Genomic DNA, 18,544 nt, shown 5'->3' with positions numbered 1-18,544 from the left:
TTTGTATTACCATAGTATTACTCATTGAGTTCATTTACTGATAAAAATATCCCCTCGGCCAGCCACCCCAACAGGTTCCGCCATAATAGTTGCCTGGGTTACATATGTATGTGTGGGGCGGAGCTAAAACAGGGGTGACACCCATTTGGGTTAGGGGCGTGTTTGTTTTGGTGATTTCACATGTCAACATCGAACAACTTTCAAACATCGTGCACCGCACCTTTAATATTATATGGGCGAGTATGGCAGGATTTTAAATATAAGTGCCTATCAGGTTTTAACTTGCATATTCACACAGCATTTTAGCTCTGTGACTCCGTGTCCAGCAAGAAAAGTAGAATAGTAGGTCTTACTAATGGCTGGCACGCTACCGCTCTGCTGCTGAAATAGCAAGGCTATATAACACATTGACACTAATAAGCCTCATCACCGCAGGCCATCTCATTAGATTTTATAGCAGGAGTATCGTAACAGTACATCTACAATATCCCAAACTGACTTAATTGTCTGCGATATAAACAGCATTTCTGGTGATAGACACACAAATGCTCTTAACATGTTTGCAGACCCTTCCAATAACCTAAAAAAAAAGGAATCCAGAGGAAATCTGGGATTTATCCAAGCATTTTTACACTACATTCTGTATGCCACCTTCTTACACTGGGGTCAGAAGGATTTTTAGATGCTTTTTTATATTCATTAAAGACACCGAGTAAAAATTTGTGTTAAAAAACGTGAAAAAGCATAGAGTGATTATGTAGAGATAAAGTACTGACCTGGACAAACCAGTCGATGGTGCAGCAGTTGACGAGCGATGGGAACATACGGCAGCGGGAGCGGAAGGCGTCGCCCACCGGACTCATACACAACACAATATGCAGCTTCTCCCGTACACGAGAGATGAAGAACTGGAAGACCTGCGTACAAAGTGAAAATTCAGCATCGTGTTAATGGATGGATGGATGGATGGATGGATGGATGAATGGATGGACTATGGACCGGGTAAGCAGACGATATAAATAGAATAGAGAAATAACAGGTGAATAAAGGGATGGATGGATGACCTAGTAATTGGACTTGATGGGTCGTGAAAAAAATGGATAGAAGAATGAGAATAAATATAACGATTCTTGGTTACAACTTGGGAGCCTAGGAAATTATTAATATAGATAAAAAAAGGTAAATAGATCTTAGTCAAGAAGATAGAATGATGGATAGATGGGTAGGTGTTATGGATGGAGGGATGGATGATTGGATTATATTATGGATGAACGGATAAATCAATGCATTATACAGAGCCTGGTCACTAAAATACATGGATTTGTCATGGTCCATTGTGTACCTCATCCCGGTTGCTCTCAGGGATGCCCGCCTGCTTGGCGAAGGGGCGCGTCGCTGCCAACACCTGCTCCAGCTCGTCCTTCTCGAACAGGTTGGGAACCTCGCCAGAGTTCAACATGTTGTTGATGTCCTCCAGGAACTCCTCCACTACGATCTGAGAAACATCACAAAAACCTCATTAAGCACACGACACCTTACTGTTTAAACTCTTTAACAATAATAAGTTCAGCACAAACGTCTCCAGCATGATGAGATAAGAGCCGAGTCTCATGTGGAGTGCAACTGCCTTTTTAGGTTTGTTATTTTAGCTCATTCCGAAGGCACAGTAGGAGCTTGGTGGTTTAGAGACACCACTAAGCTGTCACTGTTGAGCTCGTCATAAGAGAAGCCCTTAACGTGTAAACGTCTGTGAGATGGCTGACCTTCTACTCTGATCCCAGAGTAAACATTTCCAAGCTGGGACACACATGAAGAACATTCTGTTCTACCGCAGACATGTGAATGTATCCAAGTGGAACGGTTTCAATATTTTCTTTCTATTCATTGACAAACATGGTCCAAATGAAGGTTATTAGATATTTACAACTCACTAAATCCACTGGACTATCTCTGTTTCCATATCCTCATTGTAATTCGTGTATGGTTTCCTGACCAGAACCCAAAGCTACACAACCTGTGAGCAGAAAGTTTTTCTCACTCTCTGTGAAACTCACTTTGCTTTCTTCTGCACAGACTTCATCCTAACGAGTGTAAGATTGAGACCGAACACCTAGAATGTTATAAATCGGCTGTAACCGGTCAGATCAGGTTCAAAGGCCATTAATGTTCATTATATATGCCATTTTAGGGTCGTTAGCGGTCCTTCGAAAAAGTGATCTACGGAATGAGGCAGTTCTGAAATACGTTCTCTGAAATAAACCCTGAGGAGATTGAAAAGGATGCACTTTGGAACAGACAGAACTTACTCGTGTAGGTCATAGTCCTGGATAGGAGATAACTAAAACAGACACGAATACATTACGAATTTTTAAATATGACAAAGATGCAACTCTAGGCATCAAGGCTTCTCTGTTCCATACAGTAAGTATTAGTAGTGCTTTATATGTGAGGGGATAAAGTGATCTGTAGCATAGAGCTGTTGTTGTGTCCTATAGGTGCTGTACTGGATTGTGTGTAAACATTGGATTCGGGACATGTCCTGTGTCTACCTGAGTGTCAGTGAAGAGGAAAACCATGTCCTGGCCCTCGACGCCAGCCAACTTGTAGAGTTTACGCAGATCTTCGTGGAAACTGTTGTAGTTGTAGCCGCGGCTGAGCTCGATCTGGAAGCAGCGGTAGCTGCACATGTGAGAGGCCAATCGCGTGAGAGATTGCTTTCCTGTCCCGCCCACACCGACCAGAAGGGCGTTGCCACGTTCTTGCCGAATCATGCGGGCGATTCTAAGAGTAAAACGTGACATGTCTTATGAGATTACTTCTTTTCAGCGGTCTAAAAGTGTAAGTGATGGATGTGAAGTGAAGATGATTTACCCATGTTATTACTGTCTTAACCTGTTTTTTAGATTTGAGTGGAAGGGGGTGTAAAAACTTTTCCACAGCTCCAATCAAAATTTTTTAAAGTCGTGTCATCTACCTGGAGACATGTTCGATGGCATCCTGAAAAAACACGAGCTTGGTTTCCTTGGAGAAGGTCATGTTGTAGTCGTCCAGGTAGTCCTGCAGAACGTTCCGGATCTTCTCGGTGTCTGTCAGGTCCTCGTAGACGCGGTCAGCTTTCTCTGCTCCGACCTACATGAAACAAAACTCCTTCAGCAAACCGACTGAGGCAGTTTAGAAGCCTAACGAAGACTTTTTTCCCTTTAATTTGTCATCCTACAGAGTGTGTGTGCTTGCAACCTCACAAAGCTGGTTTCTTCTTCATGATGTTGCATTACATGTCCGGGTTGTTGAATTCAGCCTTTTTTTGTCTTTTTTCATGTTTTTGAGCCTCAAACGTTAGTTTTGTGGTCCGATTTTACCTATGAAGTAGGTGACTCTACACAGCCTAGTTTCACAATGCAGCCATACACTTCTCTGTTCGTCATTTATTAACACACCCCTTTAGAACTGATTGGCTATTATGTGCAAAATAGCTGAGAAGGTAAATGAAATAAATAATACTTTGAGTATTATGATAACAACTAGTGTATATATGTATTTGAAGCTTAGCGGTATTATAAAATCAGGGTGATACTTTGTTAAACAGTCACCTTGATGAAATCTCCAAAAATAATTGGATGCTTGGTGAGATAACTGGGCTCCAAGGTGATGTTGAAATATTTACCTGAAAGATATGACAAAGATTAAGGTTAAATTTCAGACAAAAGTCGGACATCATTCATTTCCTGCTGATCCGTGATACTCTGGGTATATGGTTATATATTGGGGCAGTTGTGGCACGACTGGTTAAGGCTCTGGGTTGTTAATCTGAGGATCAGGGTTCAAGGCCCAGCACAGCCACAAGTTGCCACTGCTGGGCCCTTGAGCAAGGCCCTCAACCCTCCCTGCTCCAGGGGCGCTGTATCATAGCTGCCCCTGCACTCTGACCCCAACCTCCTTAGTTCTTTTCTATTCTGTACACCATCTGTCACTTTTAACTGCCACTTTTCTTTGTCGTAGTTTTCTAAATCAGTTACAATAGCTGGAATCTACATTTACAGCATTTGGCAGATGCCGTCTTCCGCTTACATTTTGCTTCATTTATACAGATGAGCAATTGAGTTTTAAGGGCCTTGCTCAGGGGCCCAGCAGTGCCAGCAGCTTGGAGACCCTGGGATTCACAACCTTATCCACTAGGCTACCACACCACCCCCCCCATACCCCCTGTTCCTGTGGTAGTTTTAAAATAAAAGATTGCTCTATATTTATTCACCCTATGCACTAAATATTTAAGGAAACTGAAAGAAAAATAAAAAAAACGAATCCGTAAAATGTGTCTCAGGTTACAGGGTTTTGACCTGTCATAGAATTCATGAAGGAATGTATTCATGCTCTATGAGTTACTTATTATACAGTTTGCTACCAGTTCAGCGAGAACAATGGTGGTTTATGATGTTGGAAAGTTCTTACTGGCCATCTCGCAGATCATGGTGTTGAAGTAGGTCTTGTCTTCGTTGTTGATGAGACGGTCGTGAAATACACGCTGACACTCATGACAAAAGAGGCGGAAGATCTGGTTTTGATCCTGCACCGTGCCGGGCTCACACTGTAACATGCCTAAAACACATCGACACCAGGCACATAGGTCACCATAAATCGAGTGTGTGTGTGTGTGTGTGTGTTGTGTATCAGTCATGACTGTGTACTGTATGTGAGTGTGTGTCTCACCCTGCACACACTTGGACAGATCTCGCAGGTTGAACACATAGTGAGATTTGGCTGGAGTAGGGAGCAAATCCACGCTCATGCGGTGGTAAATCTCCACTGCAGCATCCACTATACTGCCTGCAGCCTGTTTCACTGCCGCTGGGAAATCATTGAGGAAGCCACTCAGGATTGCCTGCGGAAACAGAATCAACACACAGTCCAGACGGGCTACAAAGCACACACTGTATACCTGATAAAAACAGACAATGATTGTAAACACACATGCATGCTGACAAGACACTAAGCCACACTGGTACAGCATGTGTGTGTGTTTAACAGGTTATGCCTGTCAGTTATACCTGAGCCACTGTGTGTGTGTGTGTTTTGTTTATCTATATGAGAGACCTTAAAAATCTGCTTTAGGCAGTTCTCAGAGGGCGTCGGAAGGCAGAGCATGCTGAAATGGCGGATGAAACGAGGGGTCACAGGGTTACGGCCTCCACCAGGGGGTGCACACGCTGCCACGATGGTCATATCCTAAAAAAAAAAAAAAGCAAGTCACGACATTCACTGATGCTACACTTTTAAGGAAGAGTTGATAACGTGATTAGATAGAACATGAGTGAACGTAGATGAAGGGGACGAGTAGAAAGAATGAGGAAAAGGGGATGAAGGGATAAGTTGCGAGGAGAGAGTGAGACTGTGCTTTTTTCCTGCTGTAGCCTTGTTTACTTATTTACTCTTGCTCTATCTATGTGTAAATGTGTGTGAATGGTGTTTTTTGTGGTCGTGGTCTTGTTTACTTCCACGCTTGTGTGCGTAAAATGCAAATAATGATGGTGTGGATTTGAATTCAAATGAGAACAGTGACAAAATAACAGACCGATTGTACGTTACCATTTCAAATATAGATGCAAAATATCCCATGAATGCATCTGTGTCTGTATTTAAACCTCGAAACGTCTGGTATGGAATCCTGGTTACACTTATGTGTAACATTCAGCATTCAACATAATCATCCCTCAGCACCAGATTGAGAAGCTGAGCGTGCTGGGAATGAACACCTTCTTCTGCAGCTGGATCCTGGACTTTCTGGCTGAGCATGTCCAGCACCAGCACACTGAGCAATGACGCCTTTCAGGGCCGCGTGCTCAGCCGTCTGCTGTTCACCTTGCTGACTCAAGACTGTGTAGCAATGCACAGATCGAACCATATCTTCAAGTCCGCCGATGACACGACCAAGAACGACGAGTCAGTGTACAGAGAGGAGGTGCAACAGCTAACTGCCTGGTGTAGAGCCAACAACCTGTCTCTGAATGTTGATAAAACTAAAGAGGTGTTTGTTGAATTCAGGAGAGCACAGAGCGACCACTCCGCTGAACATCGACGAATCATTTACGTTTATGGCATTTAGCAGACACCCTTATCCAAAGTGACTTACATTTTATTTCAATTTATACATCTGAGCAATTAAGGGTTAAGGGCCTTGCTCAGGGGCCCAGCAGTGGCACCTTGATGGACCTGGGATTTGAACTCACGACCATCCGATCAGTAATCTAAAGCCTTAACCACTAGGCTACCACATCCCCCTGTAGAAAACACCTCACGCTGCATCCGCAAAGCCAACAGCATTATGGATGACCCCACACACCCCTCACACACACTCTTCACCCTCCTGCCGTCTGGACAAAAGGTACCGAAGCATTTGGGCCCTCACCACCAGACTGTGTAACAGTTTCTTTCCACAAGCCATCAGACTCCTCAATAACTGAACTGAACTTTACAGAACACAACACACACGCACAACTGTGTGGACTGCACAGACCTACACTATATACACACTTCTCCAATATATATCCATGTACACAGCACCACCATATCAAACTGTTTACATGCTGTTTTGCTGTCGTTCACATTTCAGTCGATTGCTGCTTTGCGCAATACATTACAATTCCAGTTTTTCTGCACATGTGTAAATGTTTTCTAGTACATACGGTAATTACACTGGTCGGAGCTGCTTTTGTGTATTGTCTTTTGTGTATTGTCTTGTATTTTTTGTCTTTTGTCCTGCACTGTCTTTTTGTCTTTTGTCTTGTTCTGTTTACACCAGCTTGCACAGATACACCTTATGTGGCTAGGACTACTTACAAAGTCCTTAGCTCTGTGTTTGTTCTATGTAGCACCGTGGTCCTGGAGAAACATTGTCTTCTTTCACTGAGTACCGCAACAGCTATATAAGGTTGAAAAGCTTCTTGACCTGACTTGACAAGGGCGAAGGGACCCATCATTTTTCCCAAAAAGAAAAACCGGGTCCGGTCAGGTGGTAAAGATGGCAATTGGAAGAAGAGGCTCCAGGCAGGAGTTATATGGCACAGTCGTAAGGCTGATGAGGAGGAAGAGCGGAGGCTATGGTCTTGCTGAAGACAACTCCCAGGCCATGGTATTCCAGAGGCACAGGACTGATACCCGATAGAGGTTCCTCGGCGACTGGATGCTGAGTCTGGCGTTCCGTGTCTAGTCAGTGAATGTGACAGTGGGTTCCCCAGTCCAGGATGCATTATGCATTATGGGCGCTTGCGGCGTTGGAATTGGGTGCAGGGGTGGTTGAACTGGAGGCAGCGCAAAGGTGACAGATGAGCTCATTGGTGGCCTTCGTAAGATCAGTTATCTGCCTTCCAAGGAGGGTCGGCAGGTCAGGTGCGTCTGCGGAGTCCATAACTGGCCAGATGGTACTGTTTGGGTACTGTCTGAGCTGGACAGATAGACAGGCAGATAACTGGGACAGGAGCAACACAAAATTCCTGTCACAGGCAGAACAATGCAAGGCAGGTAGGCAAACAAACAGAGAAATGAGCAGTCCATAATCCGGTACACAGGCAGGCAGGGTAATACAGGGCAGGCAAAAACTCAGAGTCGTAAAACAATCCAATAATCCGGTGCACAGGTAGACAGAACAATGCAGGAAAGGCAAAAACACAGAAACCAGAAACAAACAGAGTCAAACCAGGCAGGGCAGAAACAGGAACAAGACAGGATGATAACACAGGCACACAAGGCAAACTGAGGAGAAAATCTGGCAAGCCTGATACCTAAAATAGCCGCCGCCCTGGAAGTGAAAATCCAAGATGGCCACCAACCTGGCAGTAGTGTCGCAACCCAGGAAGTGTGGGAAGAGTGCTGACACATATGAGTGAAAACGATGAACGAGGTCATTAATATCCTGTGTAGCAAATGTACCTGAATCTCCTTCCAGAAGAACTTTTCACGATCGTAGAAGCCCTTGAAGTCCTGAAACTGGCGCAGCAGCTCTATTGGAGGTTGCGAGCCGTAAGAGTCCAACTTTGGCATGTTCAGATCGTCCACGAACACCACCACCTGCTTATTAGCAGGAGCACCTGAAACACACACACGCGCACACACACAGAATTTTGGATTAGCCTTTAATGAAAAGACTTCCTGCTTTTTCACTGCTACATTAAATCAGAAACAGAGGAAATGTGACAGCGACTACAGGAAGGTCACCTTATTAGTTTCTTACTGAAATTCTCTGAAATATAAATGCGATTTTATAACTATATTCTGTTAGCATAGATCAGGGTGATTAACTGTACAGACTAGTTGAGTGAAGGTATGTAAGTGTGTGTATGTGCAAACCCAGTATATTCTTCCTCTTCTTCTCCAATTTGGACTCGATGATCTCCTGTGTCCTAGCTGAGGACGTCTGGGCGGAGAAGTTGATGTAGACGGGAACGTACCCTGCCTGGTCCTGTATGCTGTTCAACAAGCCACGAGCCACCACAGACTGGTAAACACAGATAACACACACACACGTCATATGACATACATACAGGTTAACAGTTTACATATATACTGTTTCTCTAGTTGTAGACTCTCTCTCTCACACACACACACAGACAGAATTTTACCTTTCCTACACCGGTGATTCCGGTGTAAAGCACAGAGTGTCCCACAGAGAGCAGTTTTTCCATCAGGTATCCATAGCGCACCGTATCCATAGTGGGAACCAACATCTCAAAGAAAGGGATCTCCTTGTTATACCTAACAAATCAATATAAGATAACACGATGACTCAAAGCGCTTTATTTCTCTTATACATCAGAATCGGATTTTCTTAAAGAAAAAAAAACGACATTATTTAAGCTGTTTATAGTTCAATGAATGTTGTGAAACTGGGGTGGCGACTGCCTGTGTGTGTCTGTGTGGGTGTGTCTGTGTGGGTGTGTCTGTGAGGGTCTGTCTGTGATTGTGTGTCTGTGTGGGTGTGTCTGTGTGGGTGTGTCTGTGTGGGTGTGTCTGTGAGGGTGTGTCTGTGTGGGTGTGTCTGTGATGGTGTGTCTGTGTGGGTGTGTCTGTGTGGGTGTGTCTGTGAGGGTGTGTCTGTGAGGGTGTGTCTGTGTGGGTGTGTCTGTGTGGGTGTGCCTGTGAGGGTCTGTCTGTGAGGGTGTGTCTGTGTGGGTGTGTCTGTGTGGGTGTGTCTGTGAGGGTGTGTCTGTGTGGGTGTGTCTGTGTGGGTGTGTCTGTGTGGGTGTGTCTGTGTGGGTGTGTCTGTGTGGGTGTGTCTGTGAGGGTGTGTCTGTGTGGGTGTGTCTGTGTGGGTGTGTCTGTGTGGGTGTGTCTGTGTGGGTGTGTCTGTGTGGGTGTGTCTGTGTGGGTGTGTCTGTGTGGGTGTGTCTGTGAGGGTGTGTCTGTGTGGGTGTGTCTGTGAGGGTGTGTCTGTGAGGGTGTGTCTGTGAGGGTGTGTCTGTGAGGGTGTGTCTGTGAGGGTGTGTCTGTGAGGGTGTGTCTGTGTGGGTGTGTCTGTGTGGGTGTGTCTGTGAGGGTGTGTCTGTGTGGGTGTGTCTGTGTGGGTGTGTCTGTGTGGGTGTGTCTGTGAGGGTGTGTCTGTGTGGGTGTGTCTGTGTGGGTGTGTCTGTGTGGGTGTGTCTGTGAGGGTGTGTCTGTGTGGGTGTGTCTGTGTGGGTGTGTCTGTGAGGGTGTGTCTGTGAGGGTGTGTCTGTGAGGGTGTGTCTGTGAGGGTGTGTCTGTGTGGGTGTGTCTGTGTGGGTGTGTCTGTGTGGGTGTGTCTGTGAGGGTGTGTCTGTGTGGGTGTGTCTGTGTGGGTGTGTCTGTGTGGGTGTGTCTGTGAGGGTGTGTCTGTGTGGGTGCATGTGTTAATCAACCTGAAGTATGGAATGATTTTCTCCCATGGTTCCAAGCGCTTAGACTCAAAGTCCATATACACACTCCATAGGTCCCCTCCAACTGGAAGCTTAGAGATAGAGAGAGATACAGAGACATTAATCACTATACTATACACCCATGTCTACATGTCTCATCTTCATTCTGTTTTTTAGCTCGTCGCAGTATTCATCCAGCTCTTTCTAATAAAATATGAAAACATCATTCCATCAATTTTCCAGCACCAGCTTAGTCCTTATTCAGCATCATGCTCTGCTCTGGTTCCCTCCCACTCTCTTTGATCTCTATTTCAACCCTGCTGAAATATTTACATTTACAAAATTAAGCAGACACCATTATCCAGAGCCACTTACATTTTATCTCATTTTTTTATACAACTGAGCAATTGAGGGTTAAGGGCCTTGCTCAGGGGCCCAGCAGTGGCAGCTTGGTGGACGTAGGAATCAAACTTACAACCTTCCGATTGGTAGCCCAACACCTTAACCACTAGGCTACCACATCCCCAAATAAATCCCTCACAAGTGTCTTTCGACATGAGTGTTTTTAAAAGTCTTTGCGATCAAAAAGTTGTTGCGATGTCCAGTTAGAAGGGGTTGTACAGTTAGAATGTCCGTGTGGAACACCATTAGGAACTAGTACATTGACTTTTGATAGAGTGGAGTGTAGCAGCCTGCAGCCAAGCAGCTACCTTGGCATCTGAATTGTCTTCGAACTGCTGCCTGATGAAGCTGTCGAAAGCGTCCCAGCAGCTGTCTGTCAGATTCCCTCCTATGGCCCAGATGTAGCAGACCACAAACGTCTGGCAGACCACAACGTTCAGCTTAGCAGAGTCCTGTACGCACGTGTACAAACTTTAGCTTCAACTTTAAACGCATGAGCCATTAAGAATTTGACGAGATGAGACTGTACCATTTTAAGGCTGGGGGTGTCCTTGCTGAACAGCAGTGCCTCAAGGAGGCAGCAGAGGGTGGTGACTTTGCTGATGTCCACCTGAGCCATGGCCTGGGTGCAGTGCTTCGAAACAAATTGGAGACCATTCTCCACGTAGCGCCCAAAGAGATCCATAAGGTAGTTACGCACAGGCTCCGGAACCTAAACACACACACACACACACACACACAGATATTAGTGTGGTATCAAACAAGCTAATAAGCATTTCAATTAGCTAAACTTCCTGTAACTCTAAAAGTAAACTCAGTAACCAACAGCAAGTCATTTTAGTACACATGTGTACACAGTGTGATCTTTACACTTTACACACACACACACACACACACACACACATCTTCCAAGTGTTCCAAGCGTTTCCTTCCAAGTTCTTAAGTGCTCCTTTTACTCCAACATTGCTGATTAAGGAAATCAATCACTTAAATGTGCAAGCACAGATATCGCTGAACACCAATTCCGGCAATTAGTACTAGGTCATGCTAATAGACTCCTGTGGGAATTCACTCATTAGTGCTATTAGTGTTCACAAAAACGAATTACAAAATGGCTAATTTTGTAGACCAGCTGAAGTTAGGAAGTGATAAACAAAGGGTTCTAATCTGGAACGATGGTGCAGAAGCGTTGGTGCAGGAGTCAGAGCAGAAAAGTGGCCTGGATTAGTTTGTTTACAACTAGTGATGGAAATTTATGTATTGTTTTAAATGTATGAGAATAAAAAATATGGCCCTGTGTATGTGATTGTGTGTGTGATTGTGTGTGTGTGTGTGTGATTGGACCTTGTCTGAGATCCCTGTTAGCCATGTCTTCACGTACGGCAGCCATTTAAGCTCCTCTGGGTCGATGTATACCATCCCACACCGACTGACCGTGGCAGGAGAGGCTACAGCTAAATCCTGAACCTGAGAGTCAGACAGGCAGACAGACAGACAGACAGACAGGCAGACAGACAGACAGGCAGACAGACAGACACCAGACAGGCAGACAGACAGACAGGCAGACAGACAGGCAGACAGACAGACAGGCAGACAGACAGGCAGGCAGACAGACAGACAGACAGACAGGCAGACAGACAGACAGACAGACAGACAGACAGACAGACAGGCAGACAGACAGACAGGCAGGCAGGCAGACAGACAGACAGACAGACAGGCAGACAGACAGGCAGGCAGGCAGACAGACAGACAGGCAGGCAGACAGACAGAGACAGGCAGGCAGGCAGACAGACAGACAGACAAACAGACAGACAGGCAGACAGACAGACAGACAGGCAGACAGACAGGCAGGCAGACAGACAGACAGGCAGGCAGGCAGACAGACAGACAGACAGACAAACAGACAGACAGGCAGACAGACAGACAGACAGACAGACAGGCAGACAGACAGACAGACAGACAGAGATAACAGTGTGTAGACTAATTGGGGAAAAAAATTCCTTTTAGCTGTTCATCCTGCTTTCTCATCTCACCTCGAACACCATGTGTATAGAAGGTGTGAGCTTGATCCTTTCGCTGTTGGCCAGACAGAGCATCTTGTTGTCATCCAACACTGTGTTCATGTTCTCGATCCACAGCGCATCTACAGGTCCATCGCTCACCACCCACTTGTGCGTGTCAGTGGGGTCGTTGGAGGCGGCACGGACGCACAGCGCCATCAAACCGTCGTTCCACTCCATCGTGAGGGGGTTAGCTTCGCCGTACAGCTCGCCCATGCTTACAGACTTCGGGTTGAGCACGTAGGTCTTGACGGGCTGGTAGAAGGGATTAGCCTCGCAGCCCTCGGCTTCGTAGAGAGCGAGCAGCGCGTCGGCGAGGGCACGATACACCGTGGTCTTACCACCTCCCGTAGGACCCACCAGCATGACGCCGTGGCGCACCAGCATGGTCTCGTACAGCTGGATCACCTTAAGAATCATACTGGGGACGGGCTGCAGGGATCGGGCACACAGAGCCGCCACGATATTCGACTCGAGCGATCCGTAGTCGTGCTCGGGAATAGAAACGCCAGGAAAAAGGTCCGACAGGATACCGCTACGTATACACAAGACCAGATTCGATTGATTTTACATTGAATATACAGATGACTCTAAATCAAGATTGTATGAGATCTTTTAAAGCTATGATAGATTGCTATCTCTTGACTATATATATATATATATATATATTTGTGTGTAGCACTGCAAATCCAGCCCAGTATTAACATTTAAATCTTTTATAAACTCTGTGGTGATAATAGCAAATGATGAGTAAGTCCTTAGCACTAATCAGTACATAAATAAAGCCCTGACTGAGTAGTTTCATGTGATCTATTCAGCGTTTAATTGAGACGTGCAGAAACGCTACGAGGTGCTAATTTAATAGCCGTAGCTTTGTATAACGGCGGCTTTTTAATTGAATACATTTACAAATGTCAGTAAAAAAATGCATTTCCTTGGATTTCTTTGAAACTCTGTATGTTTGCAGCTATTTACTAAAAATGACCTGGTTTGATATTTTAAGAGGTTTTTATGGTCATTGTTGTTGTTGTTGTTGTTGTTTTTCCTTTTACCCAAAAAGCTCAGCGTCGTCCTTGAGGAACTTGGGCAGGTTGGAATCTCGTAGCGCTCGAATCAACACCACGTCCTCACTCAGGTTGGGGTTCTCTCGTTTCAGAGACCTGAAACACACACACACACACACACACACACAGAGTCATTTACTTTATATAACACATTAGTACAGTTTCTCTCCCACACACAGCCACACACACACACACACACACACACACACACACACACAGTCATTTACTTTATTTACCACATTAGTACAGTTTCTCTCCCACACACACACACACACACACATACACACACACACACACACACACACACACAGTCATTTACTTTATTTAACACATTAGTACAGTTTCTCTCCCACACACACACACACACACACACACACAGAGTCATTTACTTTATATAACACATTAGTACAGTTTCTCTCCCACACACAGCCACACACACACACACACACACACACACACACAGTCATTTACTTTATTTACCACATTAGTACAGTTTCTCTCCCACACACACACACACACACACATACACACACACACACACACACACACACACAGTCATTTACTTTATTTAACACATTAGTACAGTTTCTCTCCCACACACATCCACACACACACACGCACACACAGTCATTTACTTTATTTAACACATTAGTACAGTTTCTCTCCCACACACACACACACACACACACACAGTCATTTACTTTATTTAACACATTAGTACAGTTTCTCTCCCACACACATCCACACACAGCTGTTGCTACCTAACACGTGTTCACGCTACAGAGATGACTAAAGATATAATTCAGCATCTGTACAATAAAACTGATCTCACAAGTGTCTGTTAATCTGAATTGTTCCACATCGTAGCCCTTTAATTTTAATATACATACATAAATAGACCCTGAACTGAACACCCGACACACCAAACACTTTTATGTTGGCTTGTTGTGGCTTTCTTGTCGTTTAGGAGTATCTGAGAGTAGACACTTTTGTTTGATCCTGATTTATACCCTGACACACAGAGCTGCTCCACTGAGTCCTAAAGACTTCTGCTGCAATTACAGGCTGCTCTAATTATCATTTTTAAATGGGCTTTACGAATGTTCCCGGGCTCATTAGCGGTAAGACGACTCGTAGGGCTGCTGTACGAGCAAACCAGCAAATACAGATTAGACAGCATGATATAAGACGAAAAAGCGATTTTTTTTTCCAGCTCAGTGTTTGGATTGTACAACTAACTTGAAGTCACTCTGAGGCAAAGCGAACGAATAGAAATGTTCAGCCTGTTCGTAGACAGACGTACAGTACCCTGCCATGACGAGAACGGATTTGACGGCTCTCATTCCGAAGTCGTAGTGGTCCTGCTGGGAAAGCTGCTCGCTGCACAGCTTATACATCTGAGTCATCTTCCTCGCCAGAGTTTTACTCGACTCGAACCCCTCGGAGTACAAGATCACCTACAGTCAGAGAAAGAAAAGAGAGAGAATACTATTACTTATGTGATTCTGTTTTAACAAATGTGTTAAATGCCATGGTGTGACTCTGTGCTACATCCAAATATATCTCTTATTGTATTCATTAAGAAAGGCATTAAACACTCAGGTAATGAAGGACGGGACAAACACACCTCAGCGATGAGGGCGTAGTTGGGCACCATCATGGAGATGGGTCTGAATAGGGCCTTCAAGTTGTCTGGGAGCTCAGTCCTGCCTGCGTAGCCTGGGTTCATCGTGATGAAGGCGGCACATGTCTTCACCAGCTTAATGTCTCTCCCTTCGAACATGAACCGAGACAGCTACACACACACACACACACACAGACAAAACATTCATCCAATTTATTTAGTGAGTGTGTGAGGGTGATTGTGTGTGTGTGTGAGGGTGAGTGTGTGTGAGTGTGTGTGTGAGGGTAAGTGTGTGTGTGTGTGTGTGTGAGGGTGAGTATGTGTGTGTGTGTGTGTGTGTGTGTGAGGGTGAGTGTGTGTGTGTGAGGGTGAGTGTGTGTGTGTGTGTGTGTGTGTGTGTGAGGGTGAGTATGTGTATGTGAGTATGTGTGTGTGTGTATGTGAGGGTGAGTATGTGTGTGTGAGTATGTGTGTGTGTATGTGAGGGTGAGTATGTGTGTGTGTGTGTGTGTGAGGGTGAGTATGTGTGTGTGTGTGTATGTGTGTGTGTGTGTGAGTATGTGTGTGTGTGTGTATGTGTGTGTGTGTGTGAGGGTGAGTATGTGTGTGTGTTTGTGTGTGTGTTTGTGTGAGGGTGAGTATGTGTGTGTGAGTATGTGTGTGTGTGTGTGTGAGGGTGAGTATGTGTGTGTATGTGTGTGTGTGAGGGTGAGTGTGTGTGTGAGTATGTGTGTGAGTATGTGTGTGTGTGTGTGTGCGTGTGTGTGAGTGTGTGTGTGTGAGGGTGAGTGTGTGTGTGAGTATGTGTGTGTGTGTGTGTGTGAGGGTGTGTGTGAGGGTGTGTGTGTTACCTTCTCCGCCTTTGCGTTTCTGATGGCGATGAGCTGTTGGGCGATGACAGAAAGCACCTCGATGTTGATGCGGTTGAACTCATCAAAACAACACCAGGCTCCAGACTGAGCCAAACCACTGAAGAATGTACCCATCATCTACACACACACACACACACACACACACACACACACACACACACACAGTGAGAGGAATAAACAATCTGTCAAAATGAACAATGGCCACAGTGGAATGGTTGACCAGGTTATTCAGACTGATAATAAAGACTACAGAAGGAACTTGTTTTCTCACACAGTCTAAAGTACAGAGTAAAACTCCTAAACCTATAAAAATAATAAGTAAGCAAAGAATAATAATATAATAATAATATAATAACTCAAAATTGCAATGCAGGCCGTGTGTGTGCTGAGGACATGTGAGAAATCCAGGGCTCTGCTGCCTCCTAGGGGCAGACTGCTACACTACACTTTTACTGACTCATTAAAAAGTTAAAAAGTGTGTGAAGTCAGAAACAGGACATGAATCCTAATCGATAACTTAGTCACCTTGTAATCGAGTCCATCAGAACAGTTAAAGACCACACACTGGATGGCTAGGGCTTTGGCCAAGTCTTTAGTGGTCTCGGTTTTTCCGGTGCCGGCGGGACCTGCCGGAGCACCACCCAGGTCCAGCTGTAGCGCCCCCATTAGGCACAGGTAACAACGGTCCTAAAAAAAATAAATAAAAACAACAAACACTTACGTACAAGCAAGTTATCCTCAAACGGTCTTAATGATTTCTGACCTAAACGTCGTTCATAAACATCTCTTTAAGACCGAACAGCTGAGGTGAATAACACTGTCTAGCACATCCATAATGAACTATGAGCACGTTCACAGCATGTTGATGCGTGTTACCGTGAGTGGGGTGATGACCAGACGCGGACAGGCTCCCAGGTACTCGTACCCATAGACGTACTGAGACAGAGCCATTCTGACCACGCAGTTATCCAGATCCATATCCCAGTAATAGCGCAGCTGCCTCTGCCACTCAAATCTACTGCTCGAGTCCACCTACGTGAAGACGTGCACGAAGACGACGTACGTACGTGATCTCGCCGTATATAAAACGAGTTGTGTAAAAGTTGTGTAACTGTCTGTACCTTTGCTTTGACCAGCTCGGAGACGATGTCTCTGGCGTGGACGTCCACGGTAATGAGAGCTGTGATTATGTTCCGATGGATTTTGGCTAAGTTGCCTCGCACCAGAGATGCCAGGTCATTCAGCCTCTAGACACACACACACACACACACACACACACACACATAGGTATGCTGTAGTTTCGACCATCTTGTCTACAATTTGATATAATAATATTTAGTAATTTAGTGAGTTTTTGCTAGTAATATAATCTGATGCTCATCAGCTCATCTAAAATTACAAAGGTTTCAATCTTGACTCAGAACTACACGCCATTCCCACTAATCGACTAATTTAGCCAGGGCGTCACCTCAATGTTTGTGCGCTCAAACTCCTGCAGGGCTTCGAAATGGTTGTGGTCTCCCTCCAGACAGTTTTCCATTTCTCTACACCACATCAGCTGGGAGATGGTCAGCACCGCCTGCATGGAAAATGACATTTTGAGAGGTTTTTCTGTGAGTATTATGAGCATCGCTACTTAAATAACACGAACATATCATTGCTTACTCGATAAACTAGCAGCTTTAGAATACATTTCATGCACTGCTAGAAAATGAGAAGAGGACTCAGCTTAGCCAGGATTGTCAGCCCTGTTCAATAACGCAGTATTTTTTTAGAGAAGGTCTAAAACCAGACGATTTCTAGATCACACGCACAAACCTGTGAAGGATGTCCGGCCAAGACCCAGTCCGCCCGCTTCTTGCTCTCGTAATCTGAGATGGCGGCCTTGCTGAGGCGTCTGAGAGAGGTGAACATGGACTCCTCCACCTTCCCCAACCAGTCTTCCACGTTCCCACGAGCTTTAAGACCTTTTCCTAGAGGCACCTGCACACACACACACAAACACACACCTCATTCATAAATCCATGAGAAACTGAATATAAACTAGATTTGTAAAGTTCGTCGCAACAGACGAGGCAAGTATTCGCAAAGGCCGGTGCTTTTTGGAGGCGAGTAGACATAAGGGGGTCAGTGTTACTTTTGGAGGCAAGTGGACAGAAAGATAGGGTGCCAAAACATTTGGAGGCAAGAGGAGACGAGCATGTGACATCATCCAAATACTCCTGTGGAAGTTCCCCTCATTGAGCTGAGTGTTTTGATATGTCACATGTTCATGTTGTGATAATTGTTGATTTTCACGTGACATCAGAATACACGTGAGGGAATTCCCCTCATTGTTCTGAGTGTTTTGATATGTCACATGTCCATGTTGTAAAAAGTTTTTTGATTTTGCATATTTTGGGGGCGGGGCTGCGGCACAACCAAAAGGCCAGTCGGTACACCAATTTAAAATTTTGTTCAGAGTATCACCCTAAAGGAGCTGGCCGAGTTTAGTGTAGATAGTTCGAAAGCTTGCCGAGTTATAAACCTCCAAATTTTATAATGGGAGTCTATGGGAAAAAAGGCCATTTTGAAACCAGGTACCGGAAGTACCGGAAGTACCGGTACTCGGATTGCTTAGAAAAGTAATAGCAACAAACTTCAGACCAGGGTCTACAAC

At 45.1% G+C, this 18,544-nt stretch overlaps 1 protein-coding gene across 1 annotated transcript in view; it reads right to left on the bottom strand.

Annotated features, from left to right (window-relative positions):
• dnah6 (dynein, axonemal, heavy chain 6) overlaps window positions 1–18,544 on the bottom strand; it is a 53,208-nt gene that overhangs the window by 23,653 nt on the left and 11,011 nt on the right. Inside the window, 25 exon segments of the mRNA XM_060864601.1 lie at window positions 777–917; window positions 1,343–1,495; window positions 2,550–2,781; window positions 2,975–3,129; window positions 3,591–3,664; window positions 4,450–4,596; window positions 4,708–4,879; window positions 5,092–5,223; window positions 7,924–8,081; window positions 8,341–8,488; window positions 8,613–8,745; window positions 9,867–9,955; window positions 10,574–10,717; window positions 10,795–10,977; window positions 11,610–11,732; window positions 12,299–12,860; window positions 13,378–13,485; window positions 14,698–14,846; window positions 15,017–15,184; window positions 15,865–16,002; window positions 16,411–16,572; window positions 16,762–16,917; window positions 17,007–17,132; window positions 17,354–17,464; window positions 17,704–17,868. Coding sequence (XP_060720584.1) covers window positions 777–917; window positions 1,343–1,495; window positions 2,550–2,781; window positions 2,975–3,129; window positions 3,591–3,664; window positions 4,450–4,596; window positions 4,708–4,879; window positions 5,092–5,223; window positions 7,924–8,081; window positions 8,341–8,488; window positions 8,613–8,745; window positions 9,867–9,955; window positions 10,574–10,717; window positions 10,795–10,977; window positions 11,610–11,732; window positions 12,299–12,860; window positions 13,378–13,485; window positions 14,698–14,846; window positions 15,017–15,184; window positions 15,865–16,002; window positions 16,411–16,572; window positions 16,762–16,917; window positions 17,007–17,132; window positions 17,354–17,464; window positions 17,704–17,868 — 4,029 coding nt within the window.

This window comes from Tachysurus vachellii, chromosome 2 (genome assembly GCF_030014155.1).
Source record: "Tachysurus vachellii isolate PV-2020 chromosome 2, HZAU_Pvac_v1, whole genome shotgun sequence".
Lineage (NCBI taxonomy): Eukaryota > Metazoa > Chordata > Actinopteri > Siluriformes > Bagridae > Tachysurus > Tachysurus vachellii.
This window is presented reverse-complemented; position numbering and strand designations above follow the sequence as displayed.